General features: G+C 34.3%; 1 protein-coding gene across 3 annotated transcripts in view; it reads right to left on the minus strand.

Moving 5' to 3' along the window:
* Hecw (Hecw ubiquitin protein ligase) overlaps positions 1 to 17,176 on the minus strand; it is a 96,491-nt gene that overhangs the window by 53,697 nt on the left and 25,618 nt on the right. For all 3 annotated transcript variants that reach the window (XM_085204513.1, XM_085204515.1, XM_085204516.1), the window contains 2 exons: positions 2,638 to 2,739; positions 89 to 2,185 (listed from right to left, as the gene is read on the minus strand). In XM_085204513.1, coding sequence (XP_085060639.1) covers positions 89 to 2,185; positions 2,638 to 2,739 — 2,199 coding nt within the window. The remainder of the gene's footprint in view (positions 1 to 88; positions 2,186 to 2,637; positions 2,740 to 17,176) is intronic.

The raw sequence follows: 17,176 nt of genomic DNA on the forward strand, positions 1-17,176 counted from the left end.
TTGACCAAGAGATGTGTTCTATAAAAGATTTAAAGTAATTTCCATTACAGTTACAAAATTTAGATTTACAAAAACAAATTGTGCTCACCAGGAGGCAAGGGCTCTTCACATTCAATGATACCCCCAATCATATTAGCTGGGAAGTCTCCAGTCAACGCCATCTGTCTCGATGCCCTCTCTGGTATCGACGGCAGTCTGATCCCAGCCATATGTCTCAGCGGCGTGGGCGAAGCTACTGCGTTATCGTTATCATCATTATCGTCTACGGGCGGCCGGCGCAGCACCACATCCTCTGGCGGCCCAGCGTGTACTATTGTGAAGTGATTACTGTTCACGAATTCAAGATTCGGAGATCTAATCTCCGATGTTCTCAATTCATTTGTAAATTCCACCATTTCAAAGTTTTCTAATGGAGTATCGTTTTGTATGGGTGGAGGGTGTAGGTCAGGGGGTGGCAGAGGCCGTGGCCTCCTTGCGTGATGAGTGGGTGTTGGCGGGCACTGAGGGACGACCGTCCCAGCTAAGGCAGCTACTCGTGTTAAAACTCTTGGATGTGGCCTCATAGGGCTGTCTGGGACATCTTTAGATGTGTTTGCCTTATGGGGTGAATGTTTAGGAGTTCCCTCGCATCCAAGGTTCTTTAATAAATGACGAGGTAAGCTCGAATGCCTCGGAGTGGAACTGTCACATGAATATTTTCGATTCATTATCATTGTTCCAACACTTGGGGTCTTACAAGACTCTTCTATTGGTGAAGTTGAATGTGATGAATTACATGAACTTGGGGCTTCAGGACTGGTATTTACATCGCATCTTTCTTGACTAGGTCCATCAATATGCGAGGAATTTAAAAATGCAGTCATCATTGTAGGTGTAGCACGACCAGAACTTTGCCTTGTTAGGGGCTTGTGACCTTTCAAAACTGTTATTTCTTTTTCTTCAATTTGGTTTCTGTTATCATCTTCAAAATCTTGATGATTGCTTATATCATTTAGAAATGTATGCTGTGCTTTTTCTTCCGATTTGGCATGATTTGGAGTTGAATGGAAGCTGTCAGCAGTTTTATCTTTCCTAGCGAATGTAGTTGTAATATAATTATCTGGACCTATGTCCTTTATAAACATTATAGTATTCATACTCGCGCTTGGCGCACTATCAGGTACATCACTCGTTTTCTTATCATCAATTAACCTAGATACTTTCATAGAAACTGTTGATTCACATAAGCTGCCATCAGTCTCGGGCGTCGCCAAAGGGGCGACATTTTGACATTCCTTCAAAAAACTCGCAGTTGAAGATATAGGTACTTGAGCACCATTATAAAATTCACCAGGTTTAAAATCATTAATATTTCCTTGTAAAGCTGCGGAGTTGGCAATATTATTGTCTGTAAAGAATTGTTCATCTGTATCGATGAGTTCAAATGTAAAGGCATCCTCAGGTTTAGTTAACTTTTTTGGTTTTCGATGCCTTTGAACGATTGGAGGCAAAGCGTGCATCCTTTCTAAGGGTTTGTGGGATTGTCTAGGCGGTAGGGGCGGCACTGGAGATTTTTGAGCATCATTTGGCACATTAGCACCTTCGACGTCATACACAAATTTCATAATCTTGCATGGATTTTGTGGTGACCATATCTTATAGTACTCAGTATCAGGTGACGTAGGAGATTCGAATCCGATATTCGTGTTTGTTTTTTTCTTGACACCATTTAATGCCTGTGCACCTACTGTGTCCACGGGAGGAGGACACTTCTTTTTCACGCCTGACGATGTAGGCTTGCAATTCAGAGCACTTCGAGATTCACTATTTACAATTTGAGATTCACTAATATTATTAACTAGAGCTTTACTAGGATCACATTTAATTTGTTCGAGATTCGAAGACCCACTACTATCTAAAGTGCTAATTGAGCATTTATTAACGTTGTCACTGAGATGCTTGATGTCTTGACTCGTACTCACAAGTTCCATGCGAGGCATATTTTCCGAATTCATTTCAAAACTCTCATTATTGTAAGAGAAGTGTGAAACTTGTTCGCCACTTCTCTTTCTCGACATGCCTTCTTTAAGCCGCAATGGCAACTTTTTGAGGTCAACTTTAAATCGTGGCGGGAGAGATGACGACTCCGCCACGCATTCATCATCTTCACCATTGTAGTAGCGAAAGCACAGGAGCTGTTCACAGTCTGTAAAAATATAGTTTTCTAAAATTATATTTCCGTCGACTTATTTAAAAGCGTGTTGTGGCCAAAGATACAAACTCAGTCTTATCAAGGAGATAAATAAAAATATATCAATTATAAACACTATAGTACCAAGCCGTTAAAATCGTGATGGTGAAGTGTGATGTGTATGGTAGGCAGAGGAAATGTAGTATTTAGACACTCCTTCCTTCCTTCCACCGGCATTCCATTTTCGAGGCGTGTTGCGTGCATTTGCGTGCATTTGCGTGTTGAATGGCGGAACTCAACGTTACGCTTTTCGCCTTGGTACCAGAGCAAAGAAATGAAGCAAGTGAGAATTGAACCCACAACATTCGCATTAAACACATGCTTAAGCCTCTGCGGCACAACGGATTTTATGTTATTATTTAAGAAAATTAACTTACAAAAATAATAATAAACGTATAAGTAATTACCTTCATAAGGCTGATTGGGCTCATCAAGCAGCCACATTATATGGCCAGTGTCGCATCCGGTCGCCGGCACGAGCCTGGCGATACCGGCGATACTCGCGGTCTCTGTAAACGGACATAATAAAAATTTATCGCTTTGCCATTTACTGACAATCACTTTTATGTCAGTAGGTATATCAATATTATATACATATTTAAGTTTTTAATACTTGGTACAACAAAAAATGTTTTAATAATGCATAATAAAACTGAATCTAATTTATTAGTAGCCAAAGATGGTACAAAAAATCAAACATTCTGCACAGACGGACCTCAAAACGAAAAAAAGTGCAGGTGCAAAGAACTGAGAGGTACCTTAAATAAAAAACAAAAAAAGACGACTAAGAAACATCGAACGTCTCGCGTCGGACGAACCCTTCCCTTCCCTTTTTTATCTAACAAAAATGAACGCGTAGGATGCGCAGTTCGGCGCTGCGCAGGCGCATCACAAATTATGCACAAAGCGTAATCGCCGGATGCGGGAGTCGCCCGCACATTTAATGCGAAACAATCGAAGCCACCGAATTGCCAGTTAATTGGAAATACACGGCCGTAAATTGATTCAGCAGAAGCCACCGACGAGCGCAGGCCATTACCATATTTTGATTGGGGGTTGAAATATGAGCGGAAAGTTAACATCTTCCTGCCGCTGATTAAGTGTTCGACACGCTCGTAAATATTGACCATAGCCGAGAAATGTTTACATCAAACATTCGGCTTTAATTTGAAACGGAGCCGAGTAACGTAATATACGAAATATACTAACGGAAACGATGGAGAGTAGGCACGGTAAGCGTAGGGTGGATTATCTCGGGTCTGTTTCCGCTCGGAAACAATTACTTCCACTGCCAAATCGACTGACTGACGTGATCAATGGCCCCATTATTCTTTTTTGTTTCACGCATTAGTAACGAGCTCTCATTTCTAGATAAACACACAGTACTCGTATGTGCGAACTGAAAATTTTGTTTAACGATCGTCATTTCCTCAGTCGTTAAGTCGGCCTAGTTTTAATGTTAGCTAATGATAGTATTTTTAAAGTTTATGAATGAACAATGTGTACATGAGGTATGTTTTGATTTAAATAAATAATTCCTAGTTAGCATTCATTTCTTTTTTAATGAAAACGGAGAAATATTACAGATATTTTAAATAAGTTTTTATTTATTTTTAATATAATTAAATATAATAAAAATTTTAACGTATCTTGCTGCAACGTTCAAATGTTAAGCTCTACTATTTTTATGTACTATTTTGTTATTTCCACCATATTTAAAGGGAAGATAAATTACAAAGCCTTACATCATACCTTGTGTATGATGTATACCTTGTGTATAATGTATCATGTAAGGCTACGTTATGACTTTTATTCGACGTTTATTCCATTTTTACACAAAAACTACTAAACGGATTTAGATGAATCTTTTAAATATTGTAGCTGAAGATAATTAAAAATTACATACTATTGACATTTTCAAAGATGAAGCGCAAATGTCACAATCGGAGTACAATGACGGCGTCGGTGACAAGTGACGACACGCGTGACACAGGTCCATGTATATCCGGCGGTGACGCAACATCCGCGCTTCCGCAGGATACCACATACAAACTGCAGTACTACAGTGGACGAGATCAACTCGTGCACTTCCGCGAGATTTTGCGATGCTGCCCACTATTGTGTTATCATAATTATATCATGTTGAAGCAAAGTTAGATAACAATAAGGTCTGTTATACAGATAATATATTTCTGTGTCCAGTACTTAGTTTGTTAGATTCTCAATTTAATTCTTACATAAGAAAAAAAATTTAAATTTTTTTAAGATTATTCTTACAAAAATCATATGTACGCTAAAAGAATATGTGTATCATTTATTAAGGAAAAAAACGTTATTAATCTCTTTCCGTCTAGTTTTTAAGAAGAATGAAGGGGCACTTCACAAAATCTTGAGCGTCTGACAAATTTTAGAGGAAACATGTGTTAATCATACTACTTCCCCGAATCATAGATTAATAATGTATTTTTAGTTGCTTTAATTTGGTAATATAGTTGGATTTTTTTATGTGCTACTGATTTGTCTGAGAGCATTTTTATGAAACAAAAGTGAGTGGGAGTGACAGGAAGAGATCTTGATTGAATGTTGAGAACACTGTATCGATGATACTGGATGAGAGTCATGTAAAAACTCTTGGAGGGAATGGAATAGGTTGATGACCATGGACGAGGCGAAAGTTGAATGCAAAGACTGAAGGATTAAATTTTTGGCATTTCTGGTTTTCTGAACAGAATTATATATTACACGTAGAACAAGATATTTCATACACTCAGTGGCAATATACGATATATAGATTAAAGCATATGGTGCCTACTTTTAAATAGGCCCATAATTATAAACGGACAATGCGACTGTGACGCGCCCGTCATTTGGCGGAAGTTCGTAGTTAACTAAACTACGGTCATCTCGAGCGGCGTCCGTTGATTCCGACGCCTACGACACTACTGTTTTAGCTGTTTTTGTACTTAATATATTTATAAGTGGACCTCTAACTCTAACGTGGTTATTCTGTCCTTGATTATTTTTTTGCCATGAATTGTAAAAAGTTTAATGTTTACCATAAGAATGAAATTATTTAATAATAAGCAATTGGTATGGAACATCTTTTTGAAAAACAATATCATAAAAAACAAAAAAATAAATAAAAAGAGAATAACTAAATAAAGAAAATAAGATTTGCATAAGATATTAATACAATAGTTTTACTTTGAGTGCCCCTGAAAAAAAATGTATGCAAGTGCTATAATGAAAATTTAATTTTTTATTATTTTTTTTAACGTAATACGTGGTTCATGTAAGAGAACTGAATTATTAAGAGAAATAAATAATCTTAAGCCTATAAGACATATAATATCTCTTCATCTGTTTATCCTATATATCCTATCCTATATCTTATAAAACAAAGTCGCTTTTCGTGTCTGTCTGTTGTTTCTAACTCTTCTTCTTCTAAACCATCCAACGGATTTTGTTGCGGTTTTCACCATTAAGTCGAGTATTTTTCGTAGAAGGTTTATATATAGTTTATTATTTGTACATTCTTATGTAAATTGACATAAATACGATAAATGTGTATAAAGTCCCACCCGTTGAGACACTTTCGCGCATGCGCTGCTTTAATGGTAAGTACTACATGAAAAAAATGTACTGGAGTACTTAATAAGATCTACAAAAAAGTCCCCGACGGCATATTCATATCTTTTAATAATAACGTGTAGTGATCATTTTTCTGTCTAAAAATAATAATTTCAATATATTTTTTATTGTGAGGGATATTTTTCCATAATGGTATTAATCCTTATCCTTTAAAATACTTTATTGATTTTCTACGTTAAACGAAGATAAAACTTCTTTTTTACAATATTTCGAAATTGCGAATAGTTTTATAGAAAAACGCATTTAATTGTTGACACATCCCGCCGTTGACACATCAGCTGTATGTTACTCAAGTTTTACTTATCCCTTACTCACAGCATATAAATAAGTACATTAGTTACGTTGGCCATTTCATGTAGACCAAACCTGTCTTTTACTGTTTTTCATTTTAATAAGTACTTTAGAAGTTGTTACAATATCAAAAAATCCTTGCTGCGAAACGGCTCACCACTCGCCATGCGTCCGCCGCGCGTGGTTCAGTGGTAGAATGCTCGCCTGCCACGCGGGCGGCCCGGGTTCGATTCCCTGCCGATGCATTCTATTTAATTTTCCTCACAGGCAGCCACGTAGTGCTTGCTTTTCATCAGGGACAGAATACCCTCTTCAGCATTAACCACAAGCTCGAAAAAAAATACTCGGCTGCCTCTATAGCAACGAAGATTTAGATGCGTTTGCAGGTATTGGATAATCGGAGTTGAATGTATTATTTAAGCGCGATATATTTGGTTTCATATTTTTTGTAGTAGTTATTAGTAGGTAGGCTTTTGTTTAAACGAACGAAGATAAAATTTGCTTTTTACACTATTTCGAAATTGTAAATAGTTTTAGGGAAAAACGCATTTAATTGTTAACACATCACGCCGTTTACACATCAACTGTATCGAGTTATGTTTCACTTATCCCTTACTCTCGGCATATAAATGAGTATATTAGTTACGTTGGCCATTTAAGGTAGATCAAAACTGTCTTTTACTGTTTTTCATTTTAATAAGTACTTTAGAAGTTGTTACAATATCAAAACATCCTTGCTGCGAAACCGCTTGCCACTCGCCATGCGTCCGCCGCGCCCGCCTGCCTTACACGCATCGGTGGTTCAGTGGTAGAATGCTCGCCTGCCACGCGGGCGGCCCGGGTTTGATTCCCGGCCGATGCATTCTATTTAATTTTCCTCACAGGCAGCCACGTAGTAGGGACAGAATACCCTAAGTTCGAAAAAAAAAACCCGCCCGCTATAGAGGCATAGCAACGAAGATTTAGATGCGTTTGCACGTATTGGATAATTGGAGTTGAATGTATTATTTCAGCGTGATATATTTGGTTTCATATTTTTTGTAGTAGTTATTAGTAGGTAGGTTTTTGTTTATAATTTCTTCCCTTTAAAAATAGTCATTTAACTTTCTAAAAATAGTCATTTAAATATATTTTAATAAGTACTTGAAACGATTAGTAGCACAGACTTAAAATTACGGTACCTACTAAAAAATCCTTGCTGTGTAAAACAATTGGAAAATCCTTATTGAAACTACGAAAATGCGGGTTGCATTAGGGTTTAATTAATTTTCACATTACCTTAAGTGCTTTGCAAACATACATTATATGAATAATCCAGTAGTAAAAGCGGGCGAAGCCGCAAGAGGGTCGCTAGTCTACTATATTATCTTTCTATCAAGTAATTGGTACCTTCTAGTTAAGTCATCCTACATATGAACTAACTCCAAAATCTTTCAGAGCTGCCATAGATATACCTATACATTGTTTAATTTCCAACAAACATCTGTTACAATGAGACATCACCACAAACCACAGCATAAGCACTTCAGTATATCCGTCTCAAAATACCATTAGGACGACAGGAAACGAAAGTTTAAAGGGGTCGAGCCGATGACGGACCCCCATTAGCGAAGTGACGATTTGACAGCTTCACGAGGCTGTTAGAACGTTGACGTGTGACTTAATATTGTTAGCGACTTTCACACGATTAGAATAGGTGATGATGGGAGCTTAATAGAAGAGCTTAAATTAAATTATATATTTCATATATCAGGTTTAGAAAAGATTAATTAGCATGGCTAACTAATATTTTCTAAACCGCTGACTGCGTTGTCGATATTTTAATATGTAAAAAAGATGTAGTCGTTATCTGTCGTCGTTCATGTCTAAAATGCTAAAAAGTCAACTATATATTTATGTGACATTCATAAAATAAATAAATTATTGATAATTTCAATTCTCCTTTACGTCTGGTGAAACCTTAAACAATACTGTTTCTCGTAATCTTTCCACAACCACTTTTTATTAGCATTTCAAACATTGAACTTGTCAATATTCAAGAATATACGAAGAGAGCACGTTTCAAAAGTTGGTGACAATACGTCTATAAAAATCAAGTAATATATTCCAAGTTTAATGCATTCATTTACACGTTCGTCACTTTTATTACCGAACCGTTGGACCGAGAGCATTCTAAAACGCCTCCCCATCCACTCCCGACCATTAAGGACCGGTTAATTTTACGACTGTGGACCACTTAAAATTCCACGGTGCGAACACAAATCGCACCGGAAATTAAAAGTCAAAAATGATACAATGTGCATATTGCAACCCATCATTAAAATGTAAGATGTATGCTAAATAAAACATAAATAAGACTACTAAGTCTTTTTTTTACAAACTTCAATAAATAAATAATATTTATTTTATATATTAGTTTAGAAAACATATAATTATGTAGTTCTCGCAGGCGAAGCCACGAGCGGGTCGCTAGTAATACCATATGCATTACTATGTTTATCCTATGTTCTTTACATTTCTTTCTCTACTGGAAATGAAGGATAAAAGTAATTACATAATATTAAAATATTAATCATCAAATAATTTAAAGGTTATTAAAAATATATATTTTTAAATATATTGTAGGTAAAATATGCAGTTCGAAGGTTCTGACCGTTCAGCATTAAACGCGGCTTACATCCATACTATTTCAATGAAGTCACAGCCGGCAAGTACAAACGACAGAATATAATTCAAACATAATTATGTATTTATCTCCTTTTCATTACGTATTTCTCGCAACTAGACACATTTCCTAGGAGTTAGCCAAGCCAGTCTCCATGACAAGCTTCCCATACTTTGACTGTAATATACGTTTAAAAAAAATTATTATATCCACTCATTATTTTATAATTTTTAAAGCAATATAAGACAATAATTTAGAGTGATAACTAATATACAAAAAATATATATTTTTTATTACGGCTACGATTCGTAAGAATTAGTGCTGCGTTTAATTAAGAAAAGATGAAGTTTGTGTAAAATGGAAAAAAAAATTACTTATCACTAGTAATGGGAGAGATGTCTATATATAAAACTTAAAAAAAAATCAAATTATAACTGACTAATTAGTAAAGCCTCTTATATAACCACAGTGTCCATGTTAACCATATCAGAAAGACGGGTTTCTTAATAAAGACGTCGAAGGAGCCGCCCGTTACCACCTTGTTTGGCTCACACTGATATGGCATGCCAATGGCACAGTCTATTATATACTTGAGAAACCACCAATGACTTCATTTGCCTGCAACTGAATTGCCTTCACTTAAGTAGGTGAAAAGGATGTAGATAATCCTCAGATTTATTACAAGGAGGTGTGTAAATTATTTAAATGTAAAATATATTAGGTACTTATAAGGTTTCACAAAAATCTTATTGAACTCATAAGGTAATAAACATTTCTTAAAATTATATTTATTTGATCTTTTCACGATTTTTTACATTTAATCTCAATCGAATAAACTATATGAAATTTAAACATATTGTTGGTAAAATTGTATTAAAATTTTAGTGACACTTAAATGAATTAAATTAAAATAAACTGAAATAATGTACTATATAATATACCAAAACTATATAAATTAAATAACATATAAATAGTTTACTAAAAAGAAGTCCAAATGACCTCATTTCGGAGCGAGGCGAGGGCGAAACGTTGCAATATTTGAATTAACATAACATCAACCACGTGCGATCCATTGATGGCGGGCCATAGTGGGGGTCCATTCACGTTGCGCACGCGCACCGTCCGCGGCGACCTCGGCCGAGCGCATACGCCACCGCAACCGCATGCTTCAGATTACTTGTGTGACGTCTCATAATCATAAATTACACAATCTTCTCATATAAAATGTCGTTGAACTTCGAAATATTATGAATGAATTGTTATATTTAAAGTAGTTTCTAAGTATATTCATTAAATATTATATAATTTCTAATAAAGTATAATGAAATATATGACAAGAACAGAACTAAATTAAACAGAGAGAATGTTAGGCAATAAAGTAAACAGGTCTACTACGAATGATTTAGGCAAGTGCCAATATTTGCGGACACCTACTGCCTACATCCGCCGACCTGTCGCATGCCGTTCATGCTTCGACTTTACAAGTCAATATGCTCCCACGGACAGACAGGTAAACAAAATAATAAAAAACTTCGCCAAACCAAGAATATCTCGCTCGATTCGATATTCCATCAACGTTTACGAGTTAGGATGTATATTACGCCATCAATCATGTTATTTTTAAAGTCGAATAAAAGAAAATACTATTTTACAACTTCATCTCGGCCATATAAATGTAAAATAAATGATTTCTTTACCGTCATGTTTATATTTTTTGTGGGAATATAATAAGGAAGTAAATATACAATAATATTTAAATATAGACATTATCATAATATTTATAATGGTCCTTCTACCATGAACGGTTCCGCTTTATGCATCAGTCAGAGAATGCAATTATCCACATTAACATAAGCCAACGTCTCTAATGGATTACGTGCAGAATAAAGGTCAAGGATTTTCTAGTGTCGAGTTGAAAGTACGGAAATAACTTACTTAGTAATTCATATTCTAGGAATATTAAACAATTATAATAGTCTAAGTCTAGATAATATATATTATAGCTAAAAAATTATAGAACATTTTTCGAGATTACCTTTTGGTAATCCTAATTTTGCAAATCCCAGCATAGAACTAAAATACGCAATAGCATATGCGTATGTTTAAAAAAAACATTTTTGTAAGTTTAGTACTCAAAAAACGCAACGACAAGGTGCATTACTTTTTATTTCACCCTTTTCTCTCTTTTTCCTTATTCCGTACCTACCCAAATATTAAAATAACCGTTTACAAATTGTTTATAGAGTTCCAAACTGGATTAACATTTTCGTAAACACACGACTATCATACATCGGTAGTAGGTAAGCCATAGTATATTCCGTTTCATATTTTCAATATCAGGTTGCGTTTGCATATCTTTAGATGAGACACGCTGCCAGAGGTTAATTGTAATTTGACAATAAACACGTGTAAGCAATCTAGAACATTGCTAAAGAAAATATGTTCTCCACATTAATATAGATAAAAACTTTGACCAAACGAGTCTACGTCACAAATCATATGAATGTTGTATATAGGACATCGTTACGACGGTTTTCTGGTTCATTATACTACCTAGTGACATATAACTGTGAATACACTACAAGCGAAGATCGTCAGTTCTAATTCTAGGAATTAAATATATATTTATATTTTAATTTAACTTAAAATATTCATGTATGGGTGATATACGTTACCGATAACTATTCAACACGAGATGAGAAAAAAAAGAGACCAGAACCAAAAAGACAAAAACAATAGATATTTCGCTATCCATCTTAAAAGATTTAAAGTTATTAATATAAAACACTCAAGATCCAACGAACGCCAATCCCACATTATATTCCCACAGCGTACCACCATCGATGTGCTAATACTGGTATACAACCAGAATGTGAATACCACCAGCGGCATGCAAAAGCGCAACTCTGATCAGACAAGAGCCGGGACGAACGACCTCCACCGCCGCCCGCTGAATACAAAACATGTTAAACGGTTGATCGACTTATGTGACCGAATATAATTTACCCCGTTCCGAGAAAATATATGATAAGAACGGAAAATATGAATGAAACAAACGATTTAACATGTATCGGGGGATCAGTTTCCTTAAATATATTAACGTATTTTATCCTTTATTTTTTTTTTCTTGAGCTTCACGCTGTATCCCGCATTTAGCACGTAGACAGAAAGAACAAAGTGCTAAGACACTCCGTTCTCCACTTTCTGCAGAATGTTCGAGCCATTATGTGTTGGCGGAACTCAGTGAATAAATGAAAATATATCATTGATAGAATGGGTGGGGTGATGTAGACTTGTAAAACTTATTTTTATATGACCACCGCCCAAATTGTAATCACACGACAAATTGACAAGTTTAGTGCAATGGTTAAACAACACGCAAATTTAATCAATATTATATAAAATTTCAGAATTACCTTATGAAATTTCAAACCACAAGACTCGAATGATGTTCCTTAAGTTACCCAATCAAGGTACGCTTCGTTAGCCTTAACAAAAGAAAGCAAACATTCATAGTAAGGAGTGACGAAAGAAAGTTTCCTTCTTAATAAGAGTCGCTGAAATGAAAATGAGATTAGTTCACGAAACGTTTATGAAACTGTTTAGATGTTAACAACAATAGATGTTAACAGTTTAACTATAGTAACTATAAAATATGCTAAGTATCAAAGTTCATAAGAGCCTGACAGTTTAAACAGTCGATAAGTTTAACTATGACAAGTTTAACGATATTTATGTATAATATTTAAAAAAATACTTTTCTTTCGTATCTAAATAGATTAAAAAAGCGTTTGGTTCAAACGCCTTCTTCATCCATCTCCTTCAATATTAATTGTTTACAGAAATCAATTAAGGCGAGTTTAAAACTTTCGAGCGTCCATCATCGAATCAATGAATTCCAAAATACCACTTGGTGATGACAAATCAAATTCTCGCACGCACTTCCTGTACTACATTGAAACAGAATATTGACAGTTTATTAATTGTACTGGTTGTCAACTAGAACCAAATTTACTATCATTATTTTTTTTTTCGTTTCACGCTGTACTCATGGCAGGCAGGGTACGCAGAAGGAACCTAGTGTTAATCCTCAGTTCCTGACGCATCCCCTTTTGTTGACATTGTGAGGGAGAAAAAAATAAATATTCCTTTGAGTAGGAATCCAACCCACACGCTATGCCTGCGCTATGTAGGCCTCAAGCTCGAGTTTAAACTTGTGCACACTGATCAGATAACAATAGACGAAATTTGAGTTGACAAATTTTATTATAATTTATATTCGTTCCTCAGAAAAACAAAACCGTTGAACACGTTCCACAATAAATGTCAAAGGTTATCTCTAAGGATCTAAGGCACGTAAATATTGCATTAACTTAGTGTATTTTTCTTATTAATTTTCTCATTGTATAGGACAATGATTTTCTTATTTCATACGTCTTAAATATACTATCTAGATTCTAGGTGGTTAGGTACTGTTATTTCGTAATTGTTCTAAACTTTATGACGTGAGAAAAGACGGAAACATGTCACGAAACAATGGTGGCAAAGAAGTAGATTGCGGCGTGACCTCTCATATTTCCCATCATTCTGTTGGTAGTTGGAGCAATAACCTTTCGTAATGAAGCTGCTTCATTTTTTTTTAATTAATGAAAAATATTTGTGAATTTATTACAATAAAACATTGTTAGCGTCTTCGCGACCAATTAACAACGACACGCCAACGTGACACCATAAATTGATAGAAGTTCTCAGTTTAAAAATCAAATAAGGTACTTTTAATTGTAACCTATCGATAAAATGCGATTAGATCTTTGCACATTCATAGATAAGCCTACAAGCTAAATGTTTAACATTCATTTGATCGTATCTCTTGAGAAGGAATATAAATCAGATGGTTTTTTATATGTGGTATGCTGTTTTTAACGGACTGTGACAGTAAGTTACATATAAATCATTGTAAACTTTAAAACTTATTTTTTTTGTTATTTTAACAAAAAAAAATTAAAGCTAATTAAAGCGTGTAAATTCTTATTGCAAATAAAAAAAACATGGTTAGTTTCTTCAGTATAAACAATTAAAAATGCATTATAATAAATTTATTTATCTCCTTTACCACAATATCAAACAAGTGATTGAGCTTATTATTTCAAATTCGAATTATGCTATAAGATATTTATTTAATCTCCATACATCTTCTTTCAAATATCAATGAGGGTATTTCAAAATTTATTACCATTTAAATCTAACTACCCTCATTGTCACAAATTTTCCCATATCTATTTACTACACCACCACAATAGGAAAAGCTAGTCTCACACCTCACAAGCAAGCATAGATAAGAAGCACAAATCAGTTTAACAGTTTCATATTCCAAGCGGCTCGGGTAACGGAATAAGCTGCAGCAGTAAGTGGAGCGTTGCATTCTCACATGATAAGTACCGCTGCGTTGTCTACGCGGGGAACTGATTTATCTTTTTGCGATTCACTTCCGTCGCCCATGCACTGTGGATCGTGTGAAAAACAAGCGTCGTTATCAGTGGTTGCGCTAATTGGAGATGGTTACCAACATTCTCTCATTTTAGCGCCTTAAAACCCTAATTTGGAATATTTTATAGGTTCTCTATGAAAATGCTACGTTCAGATTTAAAGTTCACCAAATAATACTTTTACTACTATATTTTAGTAATGTTTACTACATTTTTTATTGCATTATATTAACATTGAGTCCAGACACAACGTAAAATAATAAAAAAAAACTAATCGCTATGATAGTCAAGGTCATACTATTATATAAACTCTATAAGGTATTACGGCATACATTGTAATTTGGCATTTTTTGCCAGTAGGTACTTTATCATAATAACAAAATGAAGGTAATAAAATTACTGGAAACATTTATACAAATCGGAAATTAAATGAATAACAGATGAAAAGCTCGTGTTTGTTTGTTAAAACAATCAATGATTTTAAAATAAAGAAAGCGTCTACTGTATTTCGTACACAACCGGATGTTGAGGACGTTTTATTTGAAAAATCCGAGTGCAATTTGGTGCTGCAACACAAAGAGTGGCAGAGCACGCAACGCTCGCAAAGCTGTCACGCTTGACCCTTCGTGTAGCGGTCGCAAGGACTCAGGTTACCGGAGTAAGCTTCTCCAATGTCTTGGAGGAAGCAAGTCATATGGCTAATACGTGTAAGTGCCAAAACTAAATTTCTTATCTTATTACATACTAGCGACCCGCCCGCGGCTTCGCCCGCTTGAACTACATAATTATTCATTTAAAAAACAGGTTGAGTCTGCCCACTCTGTTAAGTGTGGAATACAGCGCGACGCTACAAAAAAATATTAATTAAGACAAAATAATATTTCTATCTGAAATTCGTGCGTTGAGCCCAACAAATTCTCCAGCTTTACAATATTAGTATACAATATAATAAAGAAACGCTTACCTGTCGATAAGGAGCTAATGTTATTTAAGAGCGAAATATTTTTATGATTACCATAAATATATGTTACAAAAAAAAACTAAAATAAAATATAATATCGTGAGGGTGAACGCACTGAAAGTTATGTCAGATATTATAGGTTGTTATAATGTCTTTATCGCTTCAAAGACATGAAAATAAAACAAGCTATAAAAGTCATGAACACCACTAACGTTTAGCCACAGATAAATTATGTCGCGACAAACTAATTCGTTTATAGTTTATAATTCATGTAATTACATAAATTAATTGTAAATAGCTATGAAATATGCAGAAACCGGTGGTTTATATTACCATATTGATGATGCAGTAAAAATGTATAATTTGTGACATCTACACTTGTATACTACTTGTTTATGTATAATATGTTAATTTTGTTTTAATGTCAAAAATTATGAAATTATTAATTTAATTATGAACAAACTAACCTTGTAATATATAATAGATATATAACATAATAATATTATTGGATAGTTAGTTTTTCATAGTGACATATTTTAGATTAGATTTTAGAGTTTTAATACTAACTTCTCAAGTTCCTTCTATGGTATGAAATGTCAAGGACGACCCTGTTTTAAATCATAATGTTAAGGAAATAGTAAATAACGAATTTGAACTTTTTGCATATTTATACACTACTAATATTTTTTTCCATTTTCATTTCTTCTAGAAATCCTCTAAATAAGTAAAGGGATAAAATATTTTATCGTTTTCATTTGCAATATTAACTTCAATTAGACTGAAAAGTGTGTTAATAAAAAAAAACTAAAATTTCACAATATACTATCTATAATTTTTAGTAAAAAACCATGAAAATAAAACGTATTTTATAAATTAACATATTAAATACTTATTTTAGCAGATATGCAGGCGTGTTATCGCTCGCGGCGAGCGCTATGCGGGCACAATTAATCAATCACTGACAAAACTTTTGAAACATACGAGAAATAGTATGGAATTGGAAATTAACTTTAAAATTATCTTCATTTATTTTTTGGAGAAAAAAAAATAGTTTAGATTTTAATATCTTTTCGCTGATTTTAGCGTGTATATACCTATATATGTTAATAATATATTTAGCAACTCTTTAAACATCATTAAAATAATTGATGGAATCATCATGAATACGATACAGAAGCTAAAATAATATCTTAATAATTACTAAAGTAACGTGATTTTAATATAAGAAAACAAATACATAGTTGTATGAGAACAGAGACAAAGAGAAGGGAAGTTCGTATAGTACTCTACACACATCATGGTAATTTATTCACTTGCAAATACATACTAACGTTTTTTTAAAGCTATACTAGTAAGCCAAAGGGAACTTTACAAATATTAATTTATAGCTCTTAAAGAAGATAGCAAGTTACAATATCGTCTTTATACCTAGAACAATAACAGCTACAAGTCTACGTGCGACCGTGAGTACCAACGTGACACAATTTCAAGGACGCCATTGCCTTAGCGTACTCCATGGAGGCTTTCATTAACATACCCTGCGACCGGAAGACGAGCACCGGTACGTCCATATCGACACGCGTCTCGTTTGAACGTTTGTAGATCGGCCTTGCCTGGACCATCCATGGTATGAATGGCCACCATAACGAGGCACAATAGTAAATTACTATTCAATATCTATCGGGACATCTCGGTTATGTTCTTAACATTTCAACAGAAGCACCGTTCTAAATATTAATTTGATTTGTCTTGTTTATTCCGACGATTGTACAGGTACTACAATTACTTGTTTATCGTCTGCACAATATTCTCTGTCTGTTTTTATTTTAAATTTCTTAAATAAACGTAATCTGTTAAAAAATAATAGTAAATATACGCTTATTTTACTTTTT

This window comes from Heliconius melpomene, chromosome 20 (genome assembly GCF_056956725.1).
Source record: "Heliconius melpomene rosina isolate 202511_hmr_F chromosome 20, ASM5695672v1, whole genome shotgun sequence".
Lineage (NCBI taxonomy): Eukaryota > Metazoa > Arthropoda > Insecta > Lepidoptera > Nymphalidae > Heliconius > Heliconius melpomene.